The sequence below is a fragment of the Dendrobium catenatum genome, unplaced genomic scaffold (genome assembly GCF_001605985.2).
Source record: "Dendrobium catenatum unplaced genomic scaffold, ASM160598v2 fragScaff_scaffold_1209, whole genome shotgun sequence".
Lineage (NCBI taxonomy): Eukaryota > Viridiplantae > Streptophyta > Magnoliopsida > Asparagales > Orchidaceae > Dendrobium > Dendrobium catenatum.
Genome location: NW_021319671.1, coordinates 1,136,085 through 1,153,980, shown reverse-complemented (window position 1 = coordinate 1,153,980; position 17,896 = coordinate 1,136,085). Strand labels below are relative to the sequence as shown.

Sequence of the window (17,896 nt, the reverse complement as noted above, 5' to 3'; positions counted from 1 at the left end):
AACTACATTTGTTTTTCTTTTTTTTTTGCTACTGCTTTTTCTATATATTTTTTTTAAAAAAATTGTACTAGAAAGCTGCTTTAAACAGCAGCTTTAAAAAAAATGTTATTTTCTCTATAGTTTTATAGCCACCTTTATAAAAAAACTGCAATAATGTCAAACAAACTCTAAGAAGATTGTGATCATGACTCTTTCATTATATAAAAGTAATAATACTAAACTTAGGCATCTAGTTGGAGAATGGGTTTCTTCAATATTGTTTCTTCATTGAGGGTGAATATTATTTTATTTTAAGTAGTAGAATGTTCAAACAATTTCATTTAACTATGATGATAATGAATTATAAGCTTCGTATATGACAACTTTTTTATTGCTTTTTAAAAAGCAGCTTCCTAGCACAAAAATTATTTGAATTCAAAATTTTGTATTTAGAAGTTACTTTAGAAAACAGTCAGAAAATTGTCTCAATTGAAGCTATAATCAATGTTGTAACTTGGAATCTATACGGGGAATCTATACGGCCCCATCCTTTCTTTCTATGTTTAAACATTTATATATAATACAGAAGAACCGTTAAAGCTAAAGCAATATATAAAATATAATTCTTCAATCTTCTCAATTAGGGGTGTAAGTGAGCCAAGCCAACTAATAAGCTTGGTTGAGCTCGACTCAATAAATGTCTTGCAAGCTGAGTTCGAAAAGCTGATGAGCCAAGTCTTAGCTAGTCCTGACTTGACTTATTAGCTTACAAGTTAGCTCGCTTAAAAAATATTAATATAAAATACACTTAACAATATATTAACACACTTGATTTAAAAGAAGCTGTTAAAAATGCTTAAATTTATATTCAAACTTTTATATTATAGTAAGCCATTCGTTTGAGACAAAAATATTTAATGAATTATGTCATAAATTAGGATGAATTGCTCTAAAATTTTATGATTGATCACATTTTATTTTATTAATCCATTGATTTCATTTTAGTCTAAGTTATAAATCTACTTTGCTGTATTTTGAATGAGATTATTAAGATAATTAACAATAATTAGACATTGTATTAGCTATTAAAATATTTAATTAATGAATATAAAACAATCTTTGTTCAAATGCCGGACTAGTAATAAATAATTTGTTGTCAATGTCATATTGACCCAAATTGTATAAAGATAAAACAACACTTTTATATCACTTAAAAAATAATGTCGGATATTCCATCAAAGTCCTCCGAATTTTCCTTATAAAAAAATATTATATAAACGGCAGCTGAACTATTTCGCATCTAATGCTTTTACAAGAATGACTTACCCGTGTGTCTGTTTAGCATTTGTATGAAAATTTAACACACACGAAGGGATAACATAGGAATACAAAAATTGTAAGAGACACAAGAGTTTTTATAATAGTCGGGTAATGTAGGTTGAAGGACCATGGTAGGACGATGGTGGTCAGAGAATCATAGTCGAACAGCATCGGTCAGAGGAATATAGTCGGGTGATGGTAGTATAATGATCATACTCGAGCTATGGTGGTTGACGGATCGTGATCGGGCGATAATTGTCAACAACTTGTAGTTAGGTGACAACGGTTGAAGGTTGGACAATGTTCTGACTGTGGCAACCATGCGATGCTTCAATGATAGCGATTTAGCAGGGGTGGGGGTATTTCGATAGTGGTGGTTGGGCGGTGGTTCAATAAAGGCAACTGGTTGGTGCTTTGATAGTTGTGGTTAGGCGATTGTCCGACAGCGGTCCAACTGTTGTGCTATAGCGAAGCTATTAGATTTTTACAATCTCTAAGCTTCTCAAATTTGAAGCCCAAGTCCAAGCTCAAGCTTCGAACTTTTTCTTCATATAAAGAGTGAGGGCAGAGAAACATGCCTTGTAAATATGGAGAAATTCTAAAACACTTCATAAAGTAGTCCGTATTGATTCTCTTAATCATAGAGGATTTGTTTGGCATTTAAGTATTTAATGCTATCAGAATTGAGCCAACTTAGGCTCGCGAGATTTCTCTCATTAAGATGCTCGATTTGACTATAAAATACAAAATTCAAAGAACATTTGATCATTCAATTAATATTCTAAAATTTTCAATTATGTTTTAAGTGTTTGATTTAGACTCATTCAAACTCAAGTTGGACAACTTTTGATGTCTTGGAGTCCATCTTATCAAGACAATATAAGTTAACTAAAATTAAAGTTCATATGATCATGAATTTAATTTTAGATGTTTTCAATTCAAATAAATTATATGATCATTGATATGTAACTCACCCTAAATAATTTCATCTAAACAATCCCCCAATTTCTCTTTCTATCTCCAAGCCCCGCAATCAAATAATAGTAAGACAATTAATCCCCACCTACTACAATCCCAACCCCTTCAATAAACCAAAGAGTCCCACAAGTCAAAATGAACGAAGGATTTCTTTCTCCATTGCTCTCTTTACATTCTCACATATGAACCAGATCCAATAAAAAAGAAATGAGGCCTCACACTTTTAATTTTTTATGATTAAAGCTTCACATAGAAATGCACACAAATTTTTTTCTTTTTCTCAAACCCTATAAAGCTACTTCACCTGATTCTCCTTTCAATATGATATCAAGTCATAGGGCTCCAACATGCTAGGGAAACAACCAAGGAAACCCAACTCGGGCCCACAGCAGCATGGACCATGACAAAAAACTTAGACCGGGTTCGGCTCATCTCCTTGGACCCAAACAGAAAAAAACCAGTCAAACCAGGCCCCCTCACTGTGACTCTGCCATAGAAATGTCCCCTTAAGGCAACAATTCTTTATGTAAGCACTGCAAAGCCCTAGTAAAGGGTTAGTGGCCTAGAAACCAAGCCCTTACATAGAGAATTTAGTGGAGCCTTTCAAAAAGAAAGGAAAGCAATCAGCAAAGCTTGAGAGTTTTGCTATAAATTTTCATATAAGCATCTGTTTCCTTACCTAACTTCTCTTTCAACTTGGACTTTTTTAACTAAGAAAAGCAATTAGTGTCTTGATGCATAATGAACAAATCTTTCAGTTTAGACTTTTTTGAGATGGTGGGTGAACCATAGCCCTATGATCAGCGACTCAAGTCTCCGTGATTTTAGCCCACATTCAACCAAGCTAACCATAGCCCCATGGTCGAGGACTCAAATCTCGACTACAATAGGCCGAATTTGATCATGTGAATCAACTACTAATTTCTAACTAAATTATAATTTATTTGCTTGATATCCTCCAAAAAAAATCTAGCCCCAACCCTTCTTTTGTATGTCGTCCAGAACCCAATGAAAATATGTCACGTCACTCGATACTACTCGGTAATGTAGCTCGGTACTGCTTGGTACCAGATGATATGACACATTTTCATTGGGCTCCGGACTTCAGTTGTGTCCGGTGTCCGCACAGAATAATTTTTCCTTTCTGATGGCCTTATCTATTGGTAAAGGTCATTGATTTAACAGGTAAAAACTAAAAGGAATAAATTGTACAAAACATGCCTAGGGGGGCTTGAGAGCTGAAACTTCCAGGGAATTCACTTTCCAACAAACAAATATCAATGGCCATTGCTTAATATGTTAGTCAATATTCTAAATTTTGATTAGAACATGGCAATGTTGTGGAGAATCAGCAAGACAATAGAATCAGCAGAACCGATTTGATAAAGAGAATTGCTGTGAAATATTCTGAAGAAAAAATTATTTCAGATGTAATACGATTAGATATTGTGGAAAATCAAGTTAACACCTCACATTATGCTCAGTATGAATTACTGTAGAACTGTTCATAAATCTGATCCTGAATAATTGATATAAGACTACTAATTAGTCAGAATACAACCTGGTATGATTTGCGTTTGTCTCTTCTTTACTCTGCTAGTTTGAACGGTCCATTACTATTTAAAAACATGCTATTTTGTAATGTTTTTCACAAACAAAAGGACAATAAATGGCCAGTTTCTCTCTCCTTGATTGTATTTCTCACCTTCTTCCTCTAAAGACAATTTCACAGCAAGTGGTTTCTCATGATAAAATCAAGAGCTGATGACCCCTCAACATATTTATTTCTTTTTTTTCTAACATATATCTCGCTCTCTCCCTCCATCTTTGTCTCTCTCTTTGGCTGAAACTTCCTCATGACTTTCTTTAGCATTTTCCTGGCCACACTAAATACACTCCCACCCACCAAAACAAAAAAATACTTCAAAAGAATTTGAGCCTCTTAAAGAAAGGTTCAGAACAAATCTCAAGTCCCCTCTACTATACCACTCATGCGCTATTCAGCTTCCTCCTCTTTGCAGCTTGGGAGTTGTTCTGATAATTTTCCTGTGAAGCAGAAATTGTTTGATCACTTTTATAGCTCAAACATTTAGCATCCAAAACCCCAATTGGGCTCTGTGGCACTGATGAAATTGAAGGAGAAATCTCCTCCATAAGCCTCATCTCTTGTATTGCTTCATAACATTGCATGACTTTCTTCTGCAACCAAATTCCAAATACAGATTAGAACAAAAACAAAAGGTCATAAACTAACTAAGAGGCATACAAAGAACTGAGGTTGCAGCAGATTTACCTTCTGAACATAAGGACAACAATTTAAAGCATTCTCCATGCACAATATCTGAGCATCACTAAATGCAGTCATTGCAACTGCAGCAGCCACCTCTGAAGGCCTGAATTCTAACAGAGCAATTCCTGCATATGAATTTTACATAAATCAATCATACCAATTCATCACTTATTGCCTTAACTTTCTTGAGTGAAGAATTTGACTATGAGAACAAATGCTAAATCATATTACTCATCAAGGCATGCCATTCCCTGCGAATCGAACAGTTAAAGTTGAACAAAATGGCATTATCCATTCTCAAAACTAACCTTTAACTGTGCACAAAATGAGCTCCACACAGCGATGGATCTCCGATTCTTTCGGGGAATTTCCATCATTAAATGTGTGGAGAAAATAATCTATGAATGAGAAAGGTGTGACTGATTGCATCCTCCATTTGAGGGTGCTCAGCACCAGAAGCTCCATCCTCTGTATAGTCTTTGCCTCAAATACATATTTGGCATTGGCTATCTATTGCAATTAAGATTAATATTTAGAATGGAAAAAGGGGGGGAAATATGTAATAATAGTTCATGGTTCCTCACCTGTAAATCCAAGGATAGAGGAACTTCAGTTTCCTCCATCTTGGCAGCCAAAGATAGGCAGGCCACAGCTAGCAATTGAGTCATCCAAGCTTTCCCTTGCTATACATAAAGAACAACAAAAACATTTCATTAATCAAAGATCAAATGATTATTCATAAACAAAGACTAGAAAAGGATCATATTATTCAGCTGAAAAAATGGATAAGGGAAAGCATCTCCATTTTAGTCCAAGTTAAAGATTGGTGAGAGTTCTTACTGGGAGTTCATACGCACAGAGAAATCGATCCAGATAATTTACAGATAAGTAGGCACTAAGGGGTCCGAAGCTGTAATAGGCATGAACCTGCACACTTCAATATTTCACTCAATCAAACAAAAAAAATGTAGGAAAAAAAAGAGATAAATAGATGGAAGAGACAAAGAAACATTATTCCACTTATCATCAAAAGCTAATTGATGAAAAAAAGAAATACAGCAATCCACATATCTACCACTAATAACCAGATATACTACCAAAATAACACAAACCATCCGTTACAAACAAAAACATCTGATATCAAAATCAAGGGAAAATGCAAATGCCTTCAAAGAGTTAGTCCACTGAACTATTTGATCTGCAAAATCTCAAAAATAAACTTAAAAACCAAGTATACTGCAACAAATCACTAACATCTAGCAAGCTTGCAATATGTTTAAATGAAAATGAAGAAGATTTGAAATTGATCAATCTCCTTTTCCATAAAAAAAGAAATCAAGAGAAAAAAAAAACTTCAAATCGACATCCAGCAGTACGATCAATCAAAAAGGGTGAAATGCAAGGATAAAAGAAGGTAGATGGCACCTTCCGAATCCAATCTACAGCATCCTTTCTGACAGATATGTCCAATGCCCCACTCTTCAACCTCTTGGCATAATCTCTTGCCGGAAGATGCTCGGATTCCTTCTCCAGCAACGCAAATAAGCATTCCTCGGTTTGTAATGGGAAAATCATAAAGGAATCCCGGAAAAAAACAGTCTTTTGATCATAAATCTTCCCCATCCCACTCCCCCAAGATTTGCCTTTGATGCCAAGCTCGTCACCATCATCATCAACATCAAGGATGCTGCTGTTGTCCTCAGCGCATAGGAGCATGGACGAAGCATAGTCATAGCTAACTCCCATAGTAGCTGGATCAGAGATGAGCTCTCTTCTCCTTCCTTCTCAAATGATTCTCCTTTCATGGAGAAATCGAGAAGAAGAGCTTCCCCATTCTCTGATCATTCAGCGGACAAGAAAAAAGGCAGGAGATAAGAAGAGAGAAGAAAGAAGAAGAGTGAAGAGACTGTTGCATAGAGGGGAAAGGTGAACGCTAGCTGTAGGAGATGGATGGTGAGAGTATTTAGGGCGAGAGGATGAAAAAAGAGGTCAATATTAATCATTAATTAGATCAAAAATGGCTCATTGAATCATCTTATAATCATTTAATTAGGAGGAATATATATATAATCATTGAAAAAATAAGAACTTTGTCTTACTAAGTTGACGAAATAAATATTCGATCATTATTCATTTTAATAATTAAAAAAAAATCATCAAAGCTTATCTTGTTCTGACTATTAATTTAAGTTGAATTTGAGATTATTTTATTTTATTTTAAAGATTGCTGATGCATTTATATTTGACTATATTTTTCTATTAACTTTTTAAAAAAAATTATGATAATATATTTTCGTGATCAAACCTATAATAATATGATAGTTATAAGAGATTAATTTTCTTATTTATTTAAAAAATTATAATAAATTTTGAAGCTTATTTTTTACAAGAATTCTATTTTTTTTTTCAACGAATTGCTTATTACATTTTTGTCGATGGATAGTAAAATCTCCAATATCATTATGCTATTAATGGATTGAATTTCGGGAATTTCACCCAAAATAGAAAGAATGATTGGAAATGAATGTAATGATCATTATAGACCGTTATGATCATATTAGATGAGAAAATTTTGGAAGTTTAGAATTTGTTTGGGAAAGCTTTGTGACTCCATTTTTTAGATAGCAATCATAATTATATTCATCTATTACTTTCTTCTTATTTTTCAGAAAAAATTTGTATTGAAAAAATATTTTTCTTTTTGCAATCATAATAGCAAAGTTGTTTTCTCTACAATAACTTCATAACCAACTTTATAAAAAGCTGAAGTTGTCCCAAACCCTTGAAGCTTCATTTGAGATAGCTTTCTAATTGTTTTTCTTTTCAGATCACAACTATAATTTTTATTTGATTATTATTTTTTTACTATTTTCTAGAAATGCTTATGCCAAGAAATTGCTTTCTACTACAGCTTTCAAAAATATTATTTTCTCTATAATATTTTTACAATCATTTTTGTAAAAAGCTACAGCTGTCTCAAACAAGTACTTAGAATATTTTTGAAACATGTGCAACTTTTTATAAAATTGATTGTAAATTATTGTGAACAAAACATCTTAGATATTCTAATCATAAAAATAATTTTTCATCATATAAATTTCTAAAAAATATTGAAAAATAATAAGAAAAAAATAGTAAAATAAAATTATATTTGTTATGTTAAAATCAGATCATTGAAAAAACTATATAAAAACAGTCCTTTAGTTTGTATTTTCATTTAATCATTTAGATACTTTTATTTAAATAAATTACAATGTTTTTTTTTTATAATTTTTTTGGGTGAAATAAATAGTAAATAGCCTTGCACGGCCCCAATTTTTTAATTTAAAACAGCAGGTTTGGGCCGTTCGCCTGCGTTTTGGCCTGCCGTTTCTTTTCTCCACTTCCGAAGTTACAGTGAAGTCTCTTTATTATAATTTCTTGCTCGCCTGCTTTACTTATTTATATTTAGTTCTTTTTTTTTTATGGTATCAAATAATTTTTTATTTGATTTCCTAATTCGATATCGAATCATATTATACTTGCTGAATAAATTTATACTTAAAATAGAATGATTTAAATTGCTTTTATAGCAAGTCTTAGGATCATATTCAAATTTAATAGTTGATACTATAAAAAGCCATATGATAAATCTTTTTCACATTAGAGATTATGAATTTATATCTGAGTAAAATATATTATAACCGAGTAAAATATTCAGTGTGATAAATATTTTGTTTAAATTTGGTTGAGAGTATATAATCATTTTAGTTATAAATGGTGATTCACGCACATAATTAGAGAAGTGAATAAGGAGAAAGTAGGAGCGTGAATTTTGCACATGAAATACTTAAAAGAAAGAGATAAAATATGAAACTTATGAGATTGGAATTGTCTTTCTGGTGATGCGCCAGAAAGACGATTGAGTGAATAGAGCTGGTGGCAATAGTCATCTTCCAAAGATGAAGATGGATAACCTACAAGCGATAATCAAGGTGAATCTCAAAGATTAGAGATTTCAGTGAAGAGGGTTGAGTTGGACCTCCCATAGAGGCGCATGACATTGTCATGATTGATGAAGCAACATAGGAAGGTTGTGAGGGCCACCTTCGCTAGCAAGATTAGTCATCCCATGGAGGTTGGGATGATACGACATGCAGATAATGATGAGAAAATGCAAGGAAGTCATGGAGGCACTAAAGATGATCAACTGATCATCCTCTAAAAGTGGTGATGACATCACCTGAACTCAACGATAAAGTGGCTAAATAAGGTCCTAGATATCACACCCAACAATCAAAACTTTATTCACTTAAGCAAATCACACTAAACCTAGTTGACATATTGTGAAATATAACTCTCAAATCAATATATGATATTTTTTCAAACATTCTTCATCATTAAATTTTCCATTAATTCATAGATCAGTGCTCATCCCAATAAAATTTATGTAGAAGGAACAAAACATTTAGCTTACATCGAGAACTCCTTCATCAATGAGTCTTTATACCATCATTTAAACTCTTTAAAATATGCACAGACATAATTTCCACTAAAATAATACATTAAAATTTATATAACACATTGACAAAATCCAACTATTATCAAATCATTATTCCACCACCTCATTTTCCTTTCTTGAAACAAAAGTTATATGTATAGCAGAATTAAACATTAAGCATATACATTAAGATATTTTATGGCTAGCATATAAACATGAAAATAGAGCAATATGCATGAATATTATGCTAAAATTAATGTAACATGTTATACATGTTATGTAATCATGTGCGTACAAACTATGTGAATATTCATAATATTTGCATAATAATTAAACATTCATTTTCATGTCATGTGACAATTGGCATGATCATTTCTTATAGTAACTATAGTAGCATAGTTCACATTCTTAAACATATCCCAAGATTGTCAACTTCAATGGTGGTCTTAGACTAACTTGTTAGCTATAGTTACATGTTTCAACTTTATCTCGTTTGTATCATACTAGTTGTTCGTCCCTTGCACCCTACAACATCAATTTATCATCTTGCAAAGGTAAAGATTGTTCTATCAAACTATAGATCATTCATATCAATCATAACCTCGTTTCATAAGGTTTTAACATAATATAACATTTTTTTTTTCTTTTTTAGGAGATTTTTACCTTTTTTTTTTGATAGGTTTAAACTATGTTCGAAAAACTAGAGTCTCAAACCATAGAGCATAATGATCATGTATTCCTAAACTAAGTTATTACAACATATCCTATGTGATTATAGTCAACATCATGATTAATCAGTTCAAACAAATTTGAACCAAATATATTAAAATTTCTAGGCTCTTGTGATGCCCTATTTTCTTGCACCTAATCATAACCATCTAGCTAGCATGTTAATTTGAATCTCAAATATCCTGACTAGGAACATCTGATTGCATTCATTCAAACCTCATTGTTCATCCTCTCACAAGGGCCATTTGGACCAATTGGTGGCTATACAGCCATGTTGTAGCTTGTCTAAGTGACTAATTCAAGCGACTCACAATAATAGGTACCTATGATAGAATATTATGATGGTTTATCATTGTGTTTTTCATTCTCTACAAGACTAGTAACGCTTGGCAAACATATCAACCACTATATGTAGAAGCATGATTGTTTTGAGAGGCTTATAAAGGGTGATGAATGATTGTAGGTGTGGGATTCTTTTTTATTTTCTCAGTTATTGGTATAACAAAAAACGGTGCGCTCCAAAGTGGATGTAATCAAAAACTGTCAAACCACTCATACATTGTTCTTCTTTAACTTTTTCTATGTTGATTCCCTATGTATGTTCACCAACACTAGCCTCTATAATAGAAACTAAATACTTATTTTAAATCTTTTTTTTTTTCCTTTTTCAAACACAATCATGGCAGATCAAAACTTAAACATTACTTGATCTTGTGTCAGCAGCTTTTTTTTGTTAATAATTAAATCATACACAAATTGCTCAGAGCTTAGCTATTACTGAAAGCCTTAGATTAGACATAGCCTTACTAAACTTTGGTTATATACAACATCAGCCTATATAATAGAAACTAAATACTTGTTTTAAATCTTTTTTTTTTTTTTTCCTTTTTCAAACACAAGAAGGGCAGATCAAAACTTAAACCTTACTTGATCTTATGTCAGCAACTTTTTTTGTTGATAATTAAATCATACACAAATTGCTCATAGCTTAGCTATTATTGAAAGCCTTAGATTAGACATAGCCTTACTAAACTTTGGTTATATATGCTTGATTTTTTTATTTAGATATTATTTAATTGTGCATCAAATCATATCTTGATGAATCTTAGATGGGCTTCTAAAAGACTTTAAGATGACTCAAAATGCCAAAACTCTAGTTGAACCAACTAGGATTAAAATAGAACCTCTTGAACATTATGAACTCTATCACTTATCCTCACTTCAATTTAATATGCTCACTAATAAACTATGAACCTTGGGGGTTTCCCATAAAGCCTAGACTATAATTAATTGTCTTGTTTGATTGATTAGGAGTTTATTAAATTTGATTAAAAAGGATAATCAATGATGATTGAGAGAAACACGTAAGAGAACTCATAATAATGCCCAAAATAGGGGTGTAAATATTTGACACAACCCGAAAATCTGACTCGAACCCAACCCAAAAATTTTGGGTTAGGTCAACCTGTTTCGCAAACGGGCTAGGTTCAGGTTCCCAGATTTGACCCGTTTGAAAAATTGGGTCGGGTTCGGGTTGACCCAAAAACCTAAACTCAATCCGCGTTAACCCGTTTAAAACGAGATGACTGAGCTGCCCTCCCGTCGCGCCTACCAGCACTACCCCGCATGTCGCGTAGCGCGTCTGCCCGAGCATCCCAGCAGATCATGTCGTGTGTCTACCCGTGCTACCCCGCGTGTCGCATTCGGCGTCTCACATCATCTGACTCACCTCACTGGCGTTGGTATCCTCTGTCAACGCGAACCCGTCGTCTGACCGTTCGACTGTTCCGCACAGCCGCACATCCGCCGCCCCTCACGGCTATCCCAGGTTTACAAAATCAAGTCGGGTTAGGTCAACCCGATAACTCGACAAGTTGGGTCTGAGTCTTAAATTTTGACCCGTTTACATACCCGGGTCAGGATAGGGCCTGTTTGAACCTAAGTTAGTTCCAGATTTGACCCGAACTTGACCCGAAACCTTATTTTGACACCCCCTAAACCAAGTGCTTGGAATCATGGGCGGATCCACCACATGCTTAGGTGGGCAAATGCCCACCCTAAAAAAAAAATAATTAATATTAACAGGGGAAATTTTGAAATATTTTAGGTATTTTTGGCATTTTGGATCTGCCCCTTCTCGGAATGAAATGATTAGAAAAAAAACATTCAAGAGCCAAAGTGCTGAGGGATCTTTGGATGGTTCCTAAGTAATGAGTAACTCCATACTCAAGAATAGCATTGATTACCCAACAAAAATAATAATGTAGTCCAACAATCCACCATTTTAGTTACAATTACAACACCATTTCCACAATGTCATGTATGATCAAATGAGATTTTTGCAACCTCCACCAACAACTCTAATTAATATTAACTTTCATCCAAAAATAAGTGAGGCATGATAATTATTTGATATTTACTTTTTACTAACTTCTATCCAATAATAAGGGAGGCATATATAAATCCGTTTGAAAGCGAGTTTCCCCTAATAATTTTTAATGAGGAGAAAATTCATTGAGGAATCATGCAATAGCTTTACAAAAAGTTAGATTTTAATTCTCTTTTAACTTCAATTTGAAGCTTAAATCCTCACCTCTAAAATTGTTTTAAGAAGATTTGTAAAATTTAAAATTAATATTAATGTCTAACTACATTCATCAATTAAATGATAAATTTAACAAATTTCATTACTTTTAGAACATGATTTCTAACTTCAAACAACTAAAAAACTCTAATTCTATTATCACCTCCAAAGCACATATATTATTCATCATTCTTAATGCATTTGTTGAGTATTAATCATTATCCATTAACATTAGGAAAATATTTCAATTAGAGATGTGAAATTATAAAAAAAGCTCAAGCTTAAATGATATGGTCCCTAATTTTAAAATCAATAAACCCTCATTTATTTTCTACATTAATAAATTACATATATAAATAAATTTTGTCATCATTATTTATAAATATACTCATACTTATTTATCTATAACTATATTATGTCATATTTCTAATTAATAAAATGTTTTAGAATTTTTTTTTTTTTAAGAGAAGGAATATATATACACATAGGAAAAAAAATCCAGCAGTTGTAAAGCACCTCAGTGAAAAATCATGTGAAGCATCACTGTTTCATGATCAACCTGCAAAGCTTAGAAAAACAAATTAAATAAAATTCTGCAAAAAAATGCTGTCCATTCAACGAATTTTTATTGAGTCCTCCCACCTGACGTAGAGATACGTCCTCCCACCGCCAAAAAACTCGGTTTTTGCTCGGTATTGCTACGTATTATTTGATAATAACGAGGAATATCATCATGTGAAGACCAATACCGAGCAATACAAAAAAATACCGAGTTTTTTCTAGGAAAAACTAGGTTTTTTTATTTATTGCTCGGTATTGCTCGGTATAACTCGGTATTGGTCTTCACATGATGATATTCCTCGTTATTGTTTGGTATTGCTCGGTATTTCTCATTTTTTAGCACGATTTTAACTCTGGGAGGACGTATCTCTACGTCAGGTGGGAGGACGCAATAAAAATTCCCATTCAACAATGCTAATACTACTACCATAGTTGGATGATTTTTTTTTATGGCACACTAATTTAGGATCCATTTGGGAAGGCTATAATTTTTTTTTTAAGTGGACTGTAAAATTATTATAAGAAAAATATTTTTTTAAAAGCAGATTTTTAGTATATAATTTTAAAAAAAATAGTCAAATAGAAATTGTGAAAGTGATATTGAAAATAAAATAATACGAAAATCGTCTCAAGCGAGGCCTTAGATATTTAAAGAGTTGTGGAATTTAAAATATTATTTTTTAAATAAATAATAATTTTTGTTTTAAGAAATAATTTAGCACCTCTCTTGTAAAATAAGATGACACTACAAATAATTAACTTAAACATTGTGGACCAAATTGTAATATTCTATAAATTGTTAAGCTCACATGCAAAAATTTCATCATTTTGTATTTTAATGATACAAACATTATATTATTTTCATCATGAAAGTTATAAAAGTATTGTAAACTCGGATATGCAATGTAAAATTGTACATATAAATATAGAATTCTGAGCCCTTTCAGCGTCAAGCCATTGAATTCAAATTACATTAATATTTGTGTCCCATTATTGTCTTTGGTGATCAATAACAGTAGAAGTTATGAATGTACGTATAAGTTCTGATAAAGTCCTTCACGAAATGAACAGTAAGCCTTCTGCTCCTTACAATGCGCCAAATTTGCCATTAGTATCATTGGCTGTCAGCTTGCAGCTGCAGATTTATTTTGAGCTTTCTTATTAGACAGCTGACTGTGGAGAATGATTAAATAAAAATAATTCAAAGAAGCCTCATTAAGAGGGTGTCAAAATGGAGAGATTATTCTGTGCGGATAGCGGACAGAAAGAATCATTCGATTTTGTCTATGTAAATAGTAAAAGCGCAGCATGAACAGTAAAAGTACAGCTATTGTTCACATAAACAAATCGGACGGTTCTTTCCATCCGGTATCCACACAGAATAATTCATCGTAAAAATGTTGCTTTCTTGATTAGCTTCTTTGTAGTTATGTCCTTCAACTAGTTTGTTGTTTTGAACACACCTATTTTCTTGGAATATGATTTGAATATTTTATGCTTGTGAATGCTCAATCTTGATAGTTTTTCTTGATTTCTTAGAACATTATAAGATATGTTTAAGGATAAATTGTAACATGCTATGATACATTGACGTATGGCATTTTAGGGTTTAAGATTTTTAATGCACATCTACTATATATGCCATAAATATGCAAATTTTATGGGAAATCAAGTTGTTATTAATCTTTAAATTATTATTTGTTAATTTCAATGAGAATTGACAATGGTAAAATCTAATTTAGTTGGAAGATTTTTTTTTCTTTATGCTATAAATTAATGACAAGAAAGTTAAAAATACCATAAGCCACGAATGATTGAAATTTTATGCAAAAGAAAGAAAATCATATTTTAGTTAATATGATGAAATTCATGTTATGTGTGAAATTCGATTGTGTCGGTCAAATTGGATTGTTCTATTGCCTCAGATCTCAATCAAACTTTATTTCCGTACAACACCTCGGCACTGTGTTCTCAAGCGCATAGTGCTAAATAACAGATAGCAAAACGCCGTAGCGGTATAGATACGGTGCTGCAGTAGTGCAAGATAGAGGCTTCAGAGCCGCAGTGCTCCAAACTTGCACCGCAGCTCTGTGAGACAGATTGGATGATTTTATTTTTCGTTTTTCTTAAGGGTTGTGTCCATGTCTCTTGAGATTATTTTAATTGGCTTTCTCTTATATTTTGAGTGTGTAGACATTAAAAACAATGCATGTGAGAAGAGAAGCAATGAGAGAGTGAGAGAAAAGAGAGATTTGTACTTATTTCTCCAAACTTTTGTAGTGGATTTCTTGGTGTGGTGTGACTCCGTGATTTTTTTTTCCATATTTTGAGTTTTTTCACGTTAAATCTTGGTGTCCTTTATTTTTTTCCGCTCCTTTTACTTTCTTGCTTGTTTCGTCATTGTGGTGTTTGCTCCTCACCTCCCCAACAATTCAATCACTTTTAACCAATTACAATAAACATAGGGAAGAAGATAATGAGAGAGAATAAAGAGCTAGAATAGCAGTTAGAAGAAAGCTTCATCTTTTAACTTAACAAAGGGATGGCCTCTTTGAAAATACTTCAAGTTTCATACTTAATGAAAGATTAAAATGCCAAAATAAAAAGAATGATTTTTACAACAACAACATCAAGTCTTTATCCCAATATAAGTAATCAGCTACAAAAATCCTTTTTCTCCATTGTGTTGTATGCATCAAAGAAAACTTTTATTCGCCCATAAAAGTGTTTTATGATGCATATATTTATAAACATAATAAAATGTAAAATAGAATAAGAATCCCCAGAGGAAGATGCTATGCTATGGTTTTTTCTCCTTGCCAGTGCCATTCGCTGATGTGTGGGTGGCCTCCGTCGCATTTTTCGCCTCAGGGAAGTCCTTCTCTAGAACTTTTTTTAAGGTGTTCTTCTTGTTTTGTTTTTTGGCTTGATGTCGTCTTCCCGGCTTTGCGACCCAAGGTTTTTGCACGGTTATTATTCTGCTCTTTCGTTTAAAGATGCTTTGTTTGGACATCTAATTGTTATGTCCCTTTTCCCGATTTGAGAATTTATTCTCACTGTGGGTTGTCATAGTTATTGATTTCGAAGGATGAAATTAAATTGCTCCATGCTCCTTTTGAATTTGCTTTAGTAGACAAGTTTCCTGTCCGGAGGCCTTCCATTGATGCCATCAGGAAAAAATTTTTCAATCTAAAGCTTAATGTTGATTGCTCGGTCACTATTCTCAACCCTGGAAATGTATTGATCAAGCTTGTCAACGATTTTGATTACTGTATGATCTTCTCTCATCGATCTTATTTTGTGAGTAATTATTTTATGAAAGTTGTGAAATGGACCTCGACTTTGGACATTGAGGTTGATTCTCCTATCGTTCCCATATGGATTTCACTTCCTTACCTTCGGCCTCATCTTTTCTCCCCACATGAATCCTCTTTGGGTTGGGTTCCTTGTTCGATCGGACTTTAAAAATAGATACTACAACATCTTCTGGTTCCCGCCCATCTGTTGCTCGCATCCTTGTAGAGTTGGATGTCTCAAAAAAACTCTTGGATAAGATTTGGGTGGTTCGACTAATTCCGGTTACATTCAGTCGGTGATTTTGGATAATCTCCCTCATTATTGTGTGCACTGTAATTCTTTATGTCATTTGAAAAATGAATGCCGTATTTTACATCCTCAACTTAATCTTGTTGCTAAACCCGTTCCTATCCTTAGCAAGGCTCATCCCTCTTTTGTCCAGTGTGAGTTGGTTGGGATAAATGTGGTCATTCCTAATGTTACTTCTATTATGCCTGTGGAGGGGGGCGGCTATTGGAGTATTTTCCCTTGTGGTTGCTGATCTAGACCGAAACCTATCTACTATTGTTCTACCAGTGACTTCGTCTATTGTTGCTAATAGTAATACTATGGTGGTTTCTTCATTGGTTGTTAATGAGGAGGTCGGAGGGATGTTAGTCTTTCAATATTGCTCTAATATGTATTGGCTGTGATGATGGACCTATGGCTTTGGCCTCTGTGGGCCCTATTGCTTTGTTTAATGGGAATGTGATTGATGAAGGTGTTTGTAATCTTGTAGCCAGTGTGGTTTCTAGTGATCTTAAGGATGGGACTTGTAACAATTTGTGGAATGTGGGCAATGATTCTATTGTGGGTGACATGAGCCCTATTTGCTTAGAGAATCATGTCTCTACCCCGATTCCTTCTCCTATTAATGTTGATGTTGATGAAGAAATTGTTTGGATTATGTGGTCGGTGATGCAGGTAGTCATTCAGTTAACTTGGTTATGCCGAAAACTATTGTTGATATTCCTATTTTGGTTGTGTCCAATGTGGAGTTGAAAGCCCATTTGACGTTATCGGTGAGTAAATTATGTGTGGATCATACTGATTGGTTGAATGTGTCTGATGGCGATGTTGATGAGATTGAAAATGAATTTCAAGATTCGCAAGATATATATAATTTTATGGCAAGCCGAGTAGTTGATCATGTTGTTTCAATCGGTGCTGGAAAAAGATCTAAAAATAAATCTAAGAAAAATAAATGTGATTCATGATGTGATTGGTTTGACTTTTCTAATGATTTATGAACTATGATGAGGCAATTCTGCTTAACCCCGGTTTGGCCTTGAGTTGGCAATCTTGGTGGTTGGTGTGGTTTTCTCGGTGCTCGGAATTTCGTTTGGTTGTTGTGTGGCTTACAACTGTCAATGGATGGTCATTTATTCGCTACTTGGTGGGTGCAGGATTGACATACTGAGTCCTTTTGGGTGGTAGCATTTGATTTGAATTGTGTTTTTGTCGTCTCAATTGTTACTTGGACCATTGGGTCTCTTCTGGTGGTGCTTTGGGTGGCTCATGTGGCTCTGAGATTTGGATTTTTCTTGGTGCTCTGGTAGTTTTGTTTTGTTGCCTTATTTTCTATTGTTTCTCTTGCAATAGATAGAACGTCGGCTCGTAGGTTTTCTTCAAAATCTGT

General features: G+C 33.4%; 1 protein-coding gene across 2 annotated transcripts; it reads right to left on the bottom strand.

Moving 5' to 3' along the window:
• Positions 1 to 3,742: 3,742 nt before the first annotated feature.
• On the bottom strand, positions 3,743 to 6,544 carry LOC110101605 (cyclin-D3-1-like). Of its 2 annotated transcripts, XM_028699047.1 has the most exons (7): positions 6,211 to 6,544; positions 5,993 to 6,091; positions 5,408 to 5,494; positions 5,152 to 5,250; positions 4,876 to 5,077; positions 4,571 to 4,692; positions 3,743 to 4,476 (listed from the first exon to the last, which is right to left on the bottom strand). In XM_028699047.1, the coding sequence occupies exons 1-7, from the start codon at positions 6,370 to 6,372 to the stop codon at positions 4,267 to 4,269; spliced, it is 981 nt and encodes a 326-aa protein (XP_028554880.1). In that variant the 5' UTR covers positions 6,373 to 6,544; the 3' UTR covers positions 3,743 to 4,266. The 2 variants fall into 2 exon arrangements, with proteins under 2 accessions (XP_028554880.1, XP_020685230.1); XM_020829571.2 differs by having other exon boundaries at positions 5,993 to 6,541.
• Positions 6,545 to 17,896: the final 11,352 nt, after the last annotated feature.